This window comes from Dama dama, chromosome 21 (assembly GCF_033118175.1).
Source record: "Dama dama isolate Ldn47 chromosome 21, ASM3311817v1, whole genome shotgun sequence".
NCBI classification, from domain to species: Eukaryota; Metazoa; Chordata; class Mammalia; order Artiodactyla; family Cervidae; genus Dama; species Dama dama.
In genome coordinates this window covers 59,508,828-59,523,521 of record NC_083701.1, presented here as the reverse complement: position 1 = coordinate 59,523,521, position 14,694 = coordinate 59,508,828, and the positions used below count along the sequence as shown (strand labels likewise).

Sequence of the window (14,694 nt, the reverse complement as noted above, 5' to 3'; positions counted from 1 at the left end):
TTGCCCTCCATCCCTCATAGGGAATTATGTCTACACCAGTTCAACTTCTTGTCTTCCTTCTCCCACCAATGAGAAGTCAATCTTTCCCTCCATCCCTGGTATTCCCTCTGGAGTGGAAGTGGGGGACTTAAAAGAGATGGGGAGGGGGCGGTAAGAGAAGGAAGGTGCTCTGAGCTGACAGACTGCAACCCTACTGGGCTCTGAGCCTCAGGTGTAACCCAGCGCCCAGCGTAGCGCCTGGCACGTAGTAGGCACTGTGTGTTGAGTGTTAGTCGCTCAGGCGTGTCCAACTCTTTGCGACCCCATGGACTGTAGCCCGCCAGGCTCCTCTGTCCATGGGATCCTCCAGGCAAGAATACTGGAGTGGGTTGCCATTACCTCCTCCAGGGGATCTTCCTGACCTAGGGATCAAAGCCGGATCTCCTGCATTGCAGGCAGATTCTTCACTATCTGAGTCACCAGGGAAGCCCCACTAGGCACTGAATATTTTTCGAATGATTGGCTAATTGAAAGACAGATGATAAAAGTGTAAGTGATCTATGAAGGGGAAGAAGCAGATGAAGAAATAAGGCTGAGTAGAAATGGTGATAGGTGAGGGGGAAAATGAAGCAGGATTAGGGTCTAATCTCATTTCTTAAAAGCTGTTTGCGGACATAGTAGGCAAAATGTCAACTAACAGCTATCCCTGGTTGGTGGGATTATGAATAATTTTCATTTTCTTATATTTTTCTTACCAATATAGTCAATTTTCTATGTGAAATATCTATTTCTCATACAAGCAAAATAGAAACATTATTTTATACAAGGAAAAGTGAGGCGATACAGTCCCCTCAAGATTGAGATACTGATATCCCAACCCCCAGTACCTCAAAATATGATTATATTTGGAGAAAAACTCTTTAAAGAGGTAATTAAGATAAAATTAGGTCATGAATTCTATTGTTTTAAACCTCTCATCCTGTGGTACTTTGTTGTGATGGCCCTAGCAAGCTAATACACAAGGGAGACATTTTTAAAGTTTAAAGATAATTATTCAATACATTTGTAACTTATGTAATACTGCGTTGTATTTCAACTATACTTCAATTAAAGAATATTTCTTCGATACAGACAAAAATAACTTTGTAACTTCACAACCACCAAAAAATAGAGAATTTTTCAAGGAAAGACAAAATAGACAGGGAATAATATCAGAGAAGTGTTTTGGGCAATTTGGGAGGAAGACTCTGGAAAAGCCTATGGCATTGTTATGTTCATAGCGTAGCAGTATTGTGTACCTTAGAAACAATAAGCTCTTTGATGGGAGAGAGAGCTGAGTTTTTATTACAGAGTCGAGACAGTCCCGCGGTAATTAACCCAGAGATATGGGCGTCCCCTCCCTGGAGTATCTACTCTGTAATGATCTCTGAGCAGAGGTGGAAGCTTCAAGGAAGGGAGGTGCCACCGAGGGGATCAAGGTGAGGGCAAAGGCTGAGACCGACAGGTTCTAAGGGTATTAAGTAGGGAGAAGAAAAGGGAGATTGTGAGTTTTCCTTTTGGCTGCCTTCCAGTTTATTGCTTGTTTGTGGTCTCCTGAGTGTCTCTTTGGGGAGAGAATTCAGAGGTGATTTCACCGGGGATAGATGAGACTTCCCTTCCTTCTTGGGGTTCATTGCTCTCAGCAGGTGTCTTTCTTGCACGCTGCTGGGTATCACGGTGGGGGACGAGGGGAGCCGTTTTCACCACCAAGCCCCACAGGCAAGGGCAGGTTTGACAGGCTGGAGATCCATCCCCGGGGCTCTCCTAGGAGGACTCATGACCTTTGGGGACTGTAAAGTGAGTACTGCAGGCATCCTTATGGACTCAAAGTCCATCGGTCAGTCTCTCTCCCTGACTGTTGCTGTTCAAATCCAAACATGCTGTGTTTTCTCAAGATGATATACCATTCTAAAATGTGCTGCTCGCCATTTTTAAAATTACAGCTTCATTGAGCTATAATTCACATACCATACAATTCACCTATTTCAAGTGTACAATTAAATGGCTGTTCATTTATTCTCAGAACTCTGCAACCATCCCCACAATTTTAGAATATTTTCATCACTTAAAAAGAATCCTGTATCTATTAACGGGCACTCCTCATTGCCCCTCCAACCTCCCCAGCTCCAGGCAACCACTAATCTACATTTCTGTCTATAGATTTGCCTCTTTTCTGATCTTTTCACATAAATGGAATCATACCATATGTGGCCTTCTGTAACTGGCTTCTTTCACTTAGCATAATGTTTTCAAGGTTTACCAATGTTGCAACTTGTCTCAGTATTTCATTGTGTTTGCTGCTAAGTAATAGTCTACTGTAGGTATATACCATATTTTATTTATTCATCCATCCACTGGTGGGTATTTAGGGTATTTCCACTTTGGGGCTGTTTCCACATTCATGTACAAGTCTTTGTGTGGACATAGGTTTTCATTTCTCTTGGGGGTATACTTAAGACTGGAATTTCTGGATCCTGTGGCAACTATGTCTAACCTTTGGAGGATCTGCCAGACTGATTTCTAAAGTGATTGGACCATTTTATGTTCCCATCAGCAGTATAAAAGTGTTCTAAATTCCCTATATCTTCATCAAAAGTTGTCATTGTTTGTCTTTTTTTATAGCCATTCCATTGGGTTTGAAGTGATATCTCATTGTGGTTTTGATTTTTATTTTCCTGGTAACTAGTGTCCTTGCATCTTTTCATGTGCTTATTAACTGTTAGCATATCTTTTTTGGAGAACTGTCTATTCACCTCCTTTGCCTATGTTTTAATTGGGTTATATGTCTTTTTATTGTTGAGTTGTATAAGTTTTGGGGAGTAAGACTCCCTTATCAGATATCTAATTTCAAAAATCGTTCTTCTGTTTGGTGAATTGTCTTCTCACTTTACACATAGTATCCTTTGAAGCACAAAAGCTTAAAATTTTGATGATCTGTAATTTATGTTTTATTCTTGTTGCTTTTGGGGTCATTTTTAAGAAACCATTGCCTAATCCAAGGTTGTGAAATTTTACATCAATGTTTTCTTTTAAGTGTTTAATAGTTTAAGTGATTACATTTAGATCTTTGATCCACTTTGGGTTAACTTTTGTATATAGTGAGAAACGGGGTCCAATTTCAGTCCTTTTTCTGTAGATATTCAGTTATCCCATACACTTGAAAAAACAATTCTTTTTCCCATCCTTCCCCAAAATCAATTGACAGTAAATGTAAGGGTTGCTACCCATTTTTAAGGATTTTCTTATACCAGCCACATAAAAAGTCACATGTAGGGACTTCCCTGATGATCCAGTGGTTAAGACTCTGCCTTACAATGCAGGTAACTCCGGCTCAATCCTTGGTCGGAGAGTGAAGATCCCACAGGCTTGGGAGCAACTAAGCCCTCGAACCACAACTAGAGAGCCCATGTGTTGCAACGAAAATTCCTTCCTGCCGCAACCAAGACCTGACGCAGCCAAATAAATAAATGAACATTTTCCAAAAGTCACATATAATCTTCTCGCACATCATGTGTGTAATCAGAAATTACCCACCAGCATGAAGAAATGACAGACACCTTCCCATTCTAGTTCGTTTTGAAAAACTGAGGAAACAAATTCTCAGTAAGTGGCTGGGTAGTTGCAGTTTATTTAACTTACAACTCAGTTCAGATAGGCTTATCATCAGCCACGTATTCAGAGCCTGAGCCCAGATAGTGTTTGATGAGCCAGAATTTTATCTGATGTGACTTTAGAAGATTCTTCCCCAACAGACTGCTAATGACTCAACATTTTGGATTTTGAGTGTTGAGGGAATGACTTGCAGGTGGTTTCAGTGACTGAAATCTGTGATCACCTTCAACAAGAGTTAAGGAGAAATGGCCCTTTGTCCTGCTCCCCACACAGTTTCCGGCTTTCTTTTTTAACTTCTACGCTCTGCCCCTCTCCTAGTTCCATTTCCAAAAATAGCAAGAAACTGGCAAGAAGTCCTGGGTTGCAATTTGTCATCCAGCTTTGGACACAGCTGTTTCCCCTCTTCTGGCAGAGTCAGTGATTTGGCTTGTCTTCTGGATGGAATGAACATTTTGTGAAGGGTGTCCAAAAAGGACGTACCCCAGGGGCACACAAATGTCCCTCAATTTACTGCTACAGAATTCACTGTGGAAAGAAATGGAGGTAGACATTTTTCAGCAAATCTTCAAAACTAGTAGGAATGTTGATCTCTATGCCAGGAGCTTAGAAGTGTAGTCTTTAGAATTCCTTGCCTTAGAATCACTGGAGGTAGGGAAGGATGGAAAGAACTTGTTAAAATGTACATTCCTGAGCCCCCAATGAATCAGAAGTTCTGGGGAGTGAATGTAAGGACCTGTATTTTAACAGGGACTTTAGGTGGCTCTCTTGGGCTTCCCTTGTGGCTCAGCTGGTAAAGAATCCGCCTGCAATATGGGAGACCTGGGTTCGATCCCTGGGTTGGGAAGATCCCCTGGAGAAGGGAAAGGCTACCCACTCCAGTATTCCGGCCCAGAGAATTCCATGGAGTGTATAGTCCATGGGGTCACAAAGAGCCAAGTACACAACTGAGTGACTTTCACTTTCGCTTAGGTGGCTCCCACAAACACTAAAATTTGAGAGCTGCCTCCTTGGGAGTTTTTCCTCAAAGGTAATGTGAATGCTTGCTGAGACCACCAGCTTTGGAAATATACAGAACCAGAGTTAAACTTCAGTTTCTTTTCCTACAAAATAAGGTTCACTCCCCCAGGTCCCAGGTAGGAGAGTGCTGGCCTGCAGTAGGGATACAGATGAAGCTCGGGATCTAGTACAATGCAACTTTCACAATTGTGTACCCCCAGTCTGGGTCACTTGGCACCCCGTAGGGTTGCCAGATAAAATTCAGGACACCCAGTTAACTTGAATTTCCGAAAAACGACAATAGTTTTTCAGTGTAACTGTGGCAGCAATGCCAAGGTGAGTTTCCAGGGTCCAAGGGCTGGTAGGACAAGCTCCATAGAAAGATTTGGGGCATTGTTCCTTGATTGGCAGCCTGTGTCTCAGTCTCCAGCCCTTCCAGATATTCTGTGCTCTTCTCGGATTATTTAAATGAATCACTTTTCTACTTTAATTCACTGGCGTCAATTTTTTTGCTTGCAGCCATGCTCTCTGACTGATCGAGCATCTGTAACTCCCTACTCAACAGCTTACCATCTGTTCTCTCTTACCATCGCTCCTCTGAGCTCCCCTTGAAGTCATCAGGAGCCTCCTATGGCACAGTCTCTCTGGCTTTTCTTGATTCTATACCCTTTTCTGGTGAAGGAGTATGTAGAGGACACAGGGCACCCATGGAAACTCTACTGGAAGGGAGATAGGAAAATAAAGACCCTACCTCAATATGCTACCGCAGAGACCCCACCTCAATAGCTAGTGATGCCAATTGGCAAACCCAACTAGAAGCCAGTGGGCAAGGGAGCTTGTTAGTATGGCACTTTTCAAGTCAGAGTTCTAGGACCTGGAGCAGGACAAGACGAGGGGAGGGTCAATGTGATGAGGCAGAAAAAATATATCAAGTATGCAGGGTATATATGCTGTCTTAGGTTTGGTTCTCTAGAAGCAGAGCCCGAGATGGGGATTTTATGCCAGTGACTCCTGGAGATACTCCTGGGAGGAAAACCATGTGCAGAAGGGAGCAAGGGAAGCAGGATGACCGAGGGGAGGGAGCTGGGCAAAGATGTATTAGTTTCAGGATGAGTCTAGCCCCAGCTTCATCCCCTGAGTTACTTTAGAGAAAAGTTGTTTTGTAGAAATTATCCTGCTCAGAGGCAAGGGCACTGGGCTCTTATACACACCCCCCTGCACACTTTTTATTGGCCATGAGCTATACCTGACATAATCAACCAAGCCTCTTCCAGTGAAGGGACCTCCTTTGGCCAAGGACAGGCCTTAGGAGAAGCGTGTAGGCATGAGCTATTAGCCACCAGCATGCACCACAGCTGGGGTTGGATAAGTCAGCCTGGGTGGAGGCACCAATAGCATCTGTCAGAAGGACATTACCTCCTTGTTATCTCTGCATGATGAGGTAAAAATTCTTTTTCCCTTGTGCACTTTTATAGTTAACAGGTTTCCTGATATTGAGTCATCTTATTTTTGGAACTAAACAAGTCAAATTAAATCCATGCAGTAAAACCATCTGATCAATTGTAGGCAGAAGTAACGGTAAATGACCCCATATTCCTGACCCCCTGCAGTGACCTCTTGACCACACTGAGGAGATGGTTCTGCTCACTGGCAATGCCAGGCCCCAAGCTAGGCCCTGTTTCACTGCTTATGACCAGGGCTTTTCTTGTTTATCAGGTTCAGTATGGGCTTCCCAGATGCCTTGGTGGTAAAGAATTTGCCAGCCAGTGAAGGAGACACGGGTTCAATCCCTGGGTTGAAGATCCCCTGGAGTAGGAAGTGGCAACCCACTCCAGTATTCTTGTCTGGAAAATTCCGTGGGCAGAGGAGCCTGGCGGGCTAGAGTCCATGGTGTCGCAAAGAGTCAGACACGACTGAGTGACTGAGCATGCACACGTGCATCAGGCTCCATGGGCCAGTCATTGAGCTCTTCACAGACCCTGCTTGTGTGACTCGTAGACCAAGGATGTAATTAATATGGCTAAGAGAGGGGGGGACCTGAGGAGACAAGGCAGCTGGTGTTGGACCTTAAATAATAAGAAGCGCAAAGTGACAGACATGCTCAATCACTTCAGTCGTGTCCGACTCTTTGCAACCTTGTGGACTGTAGCCCACCAGGCTCCTCTGTCCATGGGGATTCTCCAGGAAAAAAAAACTACTGCAGTGGGTTGCTATGCCCTCCTCCAGGGAGTCCTCCTGACCTGGGAATCAAAACTCACCTCTGCCTGCATCTCCAGCATTTCAGGCAGATTCTTTACCCTCTGAACCACCTGGGAAGCCCACATGCTGAACATATTAGAACCTTAATATATATTGTCTTGTTTAACCCTTACAACAGCCCAGGAAGTAGGAATTATTCTTCTCATTTAACCATTGAGGAAGTCCCTAGACTGAGGATTAGGAAAGAGCTCTAACTTTTGTTCAGCCACCAATGAAAACTGAAAACACTAGACCAAATGAATTGCATTTCTAGGAATCCTGAGGCTCAGCAGAGATGCCCAGGGAGTCAATGGGCTGCTGCAAGGGAGGGACTGACCTTATGTACTTCAGCCAGAGCAGCTCTGCCTCGATCTGTCTTGTATGTTGTCAGGACTGGCTTCCTGGGTGTGCCACCAGTGAAGCCCCACAGGGCCTGCCAGGCTCAGAAGGGGACTGTGCTTAGGATTTAATGCCCTGCAGGTGCCATCTTGAAATCCGTTATAGCTTTGTCTAAATTTGTGATTTGTAAGTGAAATACCGTGGAACAGTGGAACATGTGCCAGGGACTTGGAGCTCTGACTTGTGCTCGGTCCCCCTTCCTGTTGCCTCTCTGCTTCTATGTTCTCCACTCTCTGCTCTTGGCCAGTTGCTTTTTTTTGTTCCCCAGTCCATCACAGACAAATAAATGGTCCTATGTGCATGATTAACACCCAGCTCCCAGCACTTGTGACTCACGTCATGAGTTTGACAGCACTGAAACTGGTCTATACCCTCTTCAACCAGACAAGTTCAGTCGGACAAGTTCACCCTTGGATGTTCCAGTGATGTCAGATTATCATTTTTTGTTGTTGTTCAGTCACTCAGTTGTGTCCAACTCTTTGAGACCCCATGGACTGCATCATGCCAGGCTCCCCTGTCCCTCACTATCTCCTGGAACTTGCTCAAGTTCATGTATGCTGAGTCAGTGATGCCATCCAACCATCTCTTCCTCTGTCGTCCCCTTCTCCTCCTGCCCTCAATCTTTTCTAGCATCAGGGTCTTTTCCCGTGAGTCGGCTTTACACATCAAGTGGCCAAAGTATTGGAGCTTCAGCTTCAGTGTCAGTCCTTCCAATGAATATTCAGGGTTGATTTCCTTTAGGATTGACTGGTTTCATCTCCTTGCAGTCCAAGGGACTATCAAGAGTCTTCTCCAGCACCACAATTTGAAAGCATCAGTGCTTCCATGCTCAGCCTTCTTTATGGTCCATCCGTACATTTCCAAATGCTTGTGTTCAGTTCTTATATTTATCCCACAGCAGACCAGTAACAACAGTGAACCATGATGAGAAACTCTGCTTCAGACTCTTCTGTGGGTGCCGGGATCCTGGAATTACCCGTCCAAATCACACAGACCTGCATCCAGGGTCTTCATGGGCCTCTTCACCTAAGTCATTCTCCTGGTTTGCATTTCCCTAGGCCAAGGGGCAGCTGTTTGCAGGGGGCGGTGGGGATGGAGATTGAACATGTATGCTGGGGTGTCTGTACATATGCGTTTGAAGCACATATGTGCTTCAGGATGGGAAGAAGGATGGGAAGAGAAGGGGGTCAGGCTGCCAGCTGGTGGAGGAAGAGGAGCACAAAAATTTGGGCTGAGCCCAGCTGAAGGAATCCAGCCATTTCTCGACACATCTGGAACTTATCCAGAGTGCCTGCCAGTCAGGAAACTTTCGACCAGGCATCTTCCATTTTGACTTACAGTGTTTTGAATTTGGATTTCTATCCATGGTCATGGTCAAGAGCCTTCTAGCACTTTGCAGAGCGGGTGGGTGGCACGTGGACATGTGCGTCCTTCAGATCCCTACCTTAGCTTCACGGAGACTACAGCATCATAAGCTCTGCCCCTCCCTCTGTTAGTGTATCAGATACACGGCTTCTGATGCCTGCCTCGTGCCAGATTTCTCAACACTCTGGGAAAGGATTTTGTTTATTTTCCTTAAGTTTGAAAGCAAACCTTGGCTAACACCCCAAAAGTAAGACAGGCAAATGACTCAAAAATTTAAATACACACACATACACACAATTAGCCAGTAGGCATATAAGTAATATATCTTATGTTTACATTTTATTTGTAAAGGATATTATGGATGATCCAAAGAAACAGGGGGATAAAGAGGTACACCGGGCAAGGTCTGAAAGAGTTCTAAGCACAGGAGCCTCTGAGCTGTGGAGTTGGGGTATGCCACCCTCCCAGCACCTGTATGCTTTCACCAACCTGGAAGCTCCCCCAAACACTGTCACATAGGGATGTTTAGGGAGGTTTGATCATGTAGGCATCGTCAATTCCTAACTCAAGTCTCCAATCCCTCTCCCCTCCGCAGAGGTCGGAAGGTGGAGCTGAAAGCTCCAAGCTCCTACTCAAGGTCAGGTCTTCCTGGCAACCAGCCCTCACCCTGAAGGGGGCCACCTAGGGGGCCACCAGGAGTTGCCTCCTTATAACAAATAGTGCTCCTCTCTTTCCTGTCACACATGAAATTCCAAGGGATTCGGGAGCGCTGCGTCATGAAGTGTGAGCAAATACAAAATGTTGTCACAGAAGGTGCCACTGTCACCCGTTCTTACTCAGGAAATGACAAGGGTTTTAGGAACTCTATGCCGGGAACTGGGGACCGAGACCAAATGTATATTTCTTTTTATATCACAATGTCCTCCCGTCACAGACCGCTCCGTCATTGCTGACTGGCCTTGCGGGCATGGAATGACTAACCTGCCCGGCTGCCTTGGCCTCCCGGTGGCCGTCACAGCCGCTGCTGTCTTCCTGGCTCCCACTTGCCACCCCCACCCCCAGTGCTCCCTGGACCACCTTTTGTCCTTTCAATTAAATACTCTTTATCCATGAATTCCTCTCTGTGGTCCTCCTCTTGCTTTTCTTTTCTTTTTCCCTTTTTTGGCCTTGCCACACAACTTGTGGGATCTTAGTTTCCCGACTGACCAGGGATTGAACCCTTGCCCTCAGCAGTGAAAGCTTGGAGTCCTAGCCACTGGACCACCAGGGAATTCCACCCTCTTGCTTCTTACTGAGGCCGTATTTAAACTTCATTCTGTCATTTCTTGGCCTTCCCTGGGAGGAACCACATACTCAGTCCAACACCTTGACATGGAATTATGTAAAAAACAATGTGTTACCTTCAACACGTTAATCCCACCTTTAGGAATTTATCCTATGAGATAATTAAGAATAAAACTTTAGCCCCACTAACTTTCATCACTGTAACATTTGATATGAAAAGGTAAAAATAAATATCCAATTAAAGGGCATTAGTTAAATAGTGACACATCCATACAGTGACAGACCAGACAAAGTGTGTGAAAAATAATGATAGAATACTTACGGGTGTGGAAAAATGTCATTGATATATTATGAAGTAAAAATTTGAGGTTACAAAACTTTTTTAAAGTCTTAGTTTTGTAAAAACAGGGGCTTGTCTGGTGGTTAAGACTATGGGCTTTCAACACAGGGGTTACAGGTTCGATCCCTGGTCAAGGAAATAAGACTGCACATGATGTGCCATGTAGTCAAAAATTATTTTTAAATTTTTTTTAAAAAAAAGAAGAGAAAAAAAAACACCGACGCATGTTCTTATAGAAAATGTAGCTCTGCATGATGGGATTTCTGGGTGACATTTATTTCTTCATTTCTGCTATCTTGGGGGTTGTTTGCAGCAACTGCCATGGGCAAGACTCTAGTCCCAGGCCCTGTTTCCCTCCCCGCAGGTGTGCTGGAAGATGGCGTGACCTCCAACGGCATGCCCCGATCGACAGCCCCGAGTGGAACATCCAACCCAGAGAAGAAGATGAGCTGTGGCACCCAGTGCCCGAACCCTCAGAGCCTCAGCTCAGGCCCCCTGGCCCAGAAACAGAACGGCCTCCGGACCGCAGAGGTAGGTCAGGGCCACAGAACAGACGGGACCCGAGTCAGTGGGGAGAAGCTTGCTTTCGGGCAGAGCCAAGCTGAGGCTGCACCCACAGAAGCTGCCGTGATGGCTCACCTTGCCAAAGGAAATTCTCCACCCACCCGTGTGAAAATCGTTGCAAAGAAAACAGCACGGCCCCACCTCCCACCCCCTGCCTTGAGGGCTGCTGTGTTTGGTTGAATCGGCGGAAATGGGTCCTTGATATTTGCGCTCTAGAGGAAGTGTGTGTTTGTTTAAATACAGCTTTGTTCAAGGGTCTCCTTTGCTGTCGCATCTTGATAGTGAGGACCGTACTGGTTGCAGGAGCTAGTCTCAGGCCAGGCAGTCGGCCGTCACAGGGCTTGGCAGGGAATGAGACCAGAGCCCAGCGTGTAGGAGACAAGCCTGGTGTCTTATCTCACCCTCCTGCCAGGCGGGCAGCAGGAGGGTCCCCAGGGGGGCTCCTGTTGTAGGATGTGGTGACGGCATCGCCCCACACTGTTGCTATTGGAGATGGAGTGGGGCTGCAGAGTCCCTGGACCTAGCTGGCATCCTTTCTGACTCTTTCTTTTCTCTCAGAGCCATTCTTGGGAAGGACTCCTCCTGCTGCTCCTGGACTGCTCCTTAGCAGACCAGCACGGGGGTCTGCAGCCTTTCCCCCCCGCCCCCCCTCACTCCCTCGTCATCCCCCATAACCCACTTCAAAGTCCCCTGCTTACCTGCTCACTCAGTACCTGTCTGTCCCGTCTCCTCTGTCAAAACTCACTGCTCCTGTCCCTCTGCCCAGTGCCATCTACTGTATGTCTGAAGATCCGACTGGATTCTCTAATGATAGAATTCTGGCCCACATCAGTGAGTTGCCTTTCTAAGCTTTGGTCAGAAAACCTGTTGCAAATTTAGCTCCAATACTCCTGGACTAAGTGCTTTGCAGAAATCACTCAGTCTCCCAGAGTCTCAGGTTCCTTATCCACACAACGGAAATGATAGCAAAATGAGAGAACAGATGGGCCTGCTCTTTGGGAACTGAGAAGTGCAGTGAGAAGGGCAGTAAGGATTCATTTTAACAGGGGCTGGTTAGACACCCAGCACCATAACCCCGTGAAAGCAAACGCTGATGGTAGTTCTTCAGACACATAGAGGGTCATGGGTGGGGGGTAGATTTGAGAGCAGGGGTAGATTTGAGGACCCTTCCTGGGGTCCTGTGTGGTCTGCTTTCTTCGTGCATAAGCGGACCTTCTAGAGGCCCAAGCATCACTGCTGTCTCCCAAGGCAGTCTGGGCCCCACAGAACGATGCCCAGAAGCGGTCACGCTCTAGGGCAGGCCCTTACTTTTGCTCCCCAGCCTGCCTCCCGCACTGCACCCTCACCTTCTGAGCCTGGAACATTTGAGTCAGTAACATTAGATTGAAACAAGTAACTATAAGAAAAGTAGAGCAGAGAGATCTCAAAGTCCTTTTTTTGTTGAAGAATAATGTATTAGTCCGCTATTGCCACAATAATGCTGCATGACAAAGCAAATCAACATTCAGGGGCTTAAAACAGCAATCTTTCTCCTCGCTATCAACCACAACTTGAATAGCTAGCTAGACCTGACTTCAGACTCCAAGTCTAGCTTAGTCTGTTCTGTGTGTATAACTCTGGGAATCAGGCTAAAAGAGCATCAGCTCGCTGAGGTATATTATGGCTGTGGGAAACCCAGGAGGGCAAACCTATTTCATGTCACTGCTCCCATCAGACCATCTGACCTCCTATTGGTAACACGGACAAACCCAACATCAGCAAGACAAGGAAGTGGAGTCTGTCTGCAGTGGATAGACAGCAAAGGATTAGCAATCTAGTACATACAGCATACATATAGAAAAATGTACAAGTCAGTCCTAAGTTCGATGCATTTTGATAAGGCGACACACATGTAACCATCATCTGTAAGGAGACAGAGAACAGTGTCTGTTACTCCAGATATCCCGTGTGCCCCTCACCATAGGGACTTGGATGCACCAGTCACCATCCGCCTCCACAAGATAAGCACTCTCTGACTTCTATCATTAGATATCAGTTTTGTCTATTTTTGACTTTTATAAATGGAATCATATAGTATGTGCTCTTTTGGGTCCAGCTGTTTTTGTTCGGCATTATGTTAGTGGGAATCATCCATGGTGTTGTGAGTTGCAAAAATTTCCTCATCTCCACTGCCATGTGTATTCCATTAAATGAATACACCACAATTTAAGGACATTTGGGCTGTTCCTAGTTTAGGGCTGTTGTGAACAACACAGCTGTTAACATTGTTTTCTTTAATTAATTTTTATTAGAATATGGTTGCTTAATGTGAATGTTATATATATACACATATATTTAGTCTTTTTTGTATTCTTTTTTCCTTTTTGGCCACATCGTGTGGGGATTGAACCTGTGTGCCCTGCACTGGGAGCTGGGAGTTTTAACCACTGGACCCCCGGGGAAGTCCCAACTGTTAACATGCTTGTGTGCTTTGGTAGACATTCCCTTCTCTGGGGTATGTACCCAGAAGTAGAATTCCTGGCTCATAGGATGGGTACATATTTGACTTTAATAGATACTGACACAGTTTTCCAAAGTGGTTATATCACTTAACATGCTAACTGGCTGCCGATGAGTTCCCGTTAGGGACCATAAGAGTGTAAGGCCAGTAAGGTGTGCTTCATCCCATCTTTCTTAGTCTTCTACATGCAGCCTGGGGTCTAAGCACTTCGTCATATCATTGATCCTCAGAGTGTGGATACTGTTGTCTCCAGTGTACAGATAAGAATGGAGCCTCGGGTGCTTCAGGAAAGCTCTCCCCACTGTGTGGGAATTAAAAGGGGGCCGGGTAGAGCCCACCCTCCCGAGGCTCCAGCCTCACTGAAAACTGTGTCGCTGGGAGTGAGGACCACACACCTGACCAACGTGACCGACCCAGCACCGGGGAAGAGATGGCGCACACTGATAAGCCCAACACACAGCTTTTGTTTTCAGATTCAGTGAACAATAGTGTGTACTAAGTATTTCCAAAATAAGATCAAGGAGCAGATAGCTTCAGTTTTAAGCCTTCAGACAATTGCTGAAGTGCATCAGCGGTCTTCCTGTCCTGAGACCTCCTGGGCCACCAGGGGTCCTGACTTCTTCAAGGGCAAAGATTTCTACCAAAGGGGTCAGCTTACAAGACAGGCCCACCTCTGATTGAAGCTTCTGTTAACACAGCGCTCAGATGCCTAGAATCTGCTTTAAAAAAAAAAGGATTGGTCTTCCCTGGTTAAGAATCTGCCTGCCAATGCAAGGGACACCAGTTCGATCCCTGGTCCTGGAAGATCCCACGTGCTAGAGAGCAACTTAAAGCTTGTGTGCCTCAATGACTGAGCTGCTGTAACTGGAGAAAGCCCACACATAGTAACAAAGACCCAGCAAAGCCAAAAAATACACAAAAAAATAAATCTTTTAAATAAAGAGAAAACAATTTTCTTCCTATTCCATTTAGGGCTTTGGACACACTGTCTCTTCCTGGCGTGTCTCCTATTCCAGGCTAGAGCTTCCTGCATTTTCTGTGTCTGGCTCAGGCAGTATCCACTGGCCTGTTCCGATTGCCTTTGGCTCCCCAAGATCACCTAGTACTTCACAGCATTCCCCTGGACATCATCAGACCACCAGCTAATGGTTCTTGGGCACTTTTTTAAAGCTCCCCTTCTCCAGAAGAACCTGTTCATGAAGCATGCATCATCATGCCCATGTCTGCTCAGTGTTCCTGTTCAGATTGACAGACCATCTGTGGATTAAAGGCAATCCTCACCCGGTGTGGAAAATTTCCTTGTTGGGTCGTGTAAGAACGTTTTGGATTCATTCATCTGATGCTCACCCACTGAGTGCTGTCTGGGTGCCAGGCACTG

At 45.8% G+C, this 14,694-nt stretch overlaps 1 protein-coding gene across 1 annotated transcript in view; it reads left to right on the top strand.

Annotated features, from left to right (window-relative positions):
- Nucleotides 1-14,694, top strand: part of BAALC (BAALC binder of MAP3K1 and KLF4) — an 84,985-nt gene that overhangs the window by 57,316 nt on the left and 12,975 nt on the right. Inside the window, exon 2 of the mRNA XM_061123630.1 lies at nucleotides 10,617-10,783. Coding sequence (XP_060979613.1) covers nucleotides 10,617-10,783 — 167 coding nt within the window. The remainder of the gene's footprint in view (nucleotides 1-10,616; nucleotides 10,784-14,694) is intronic.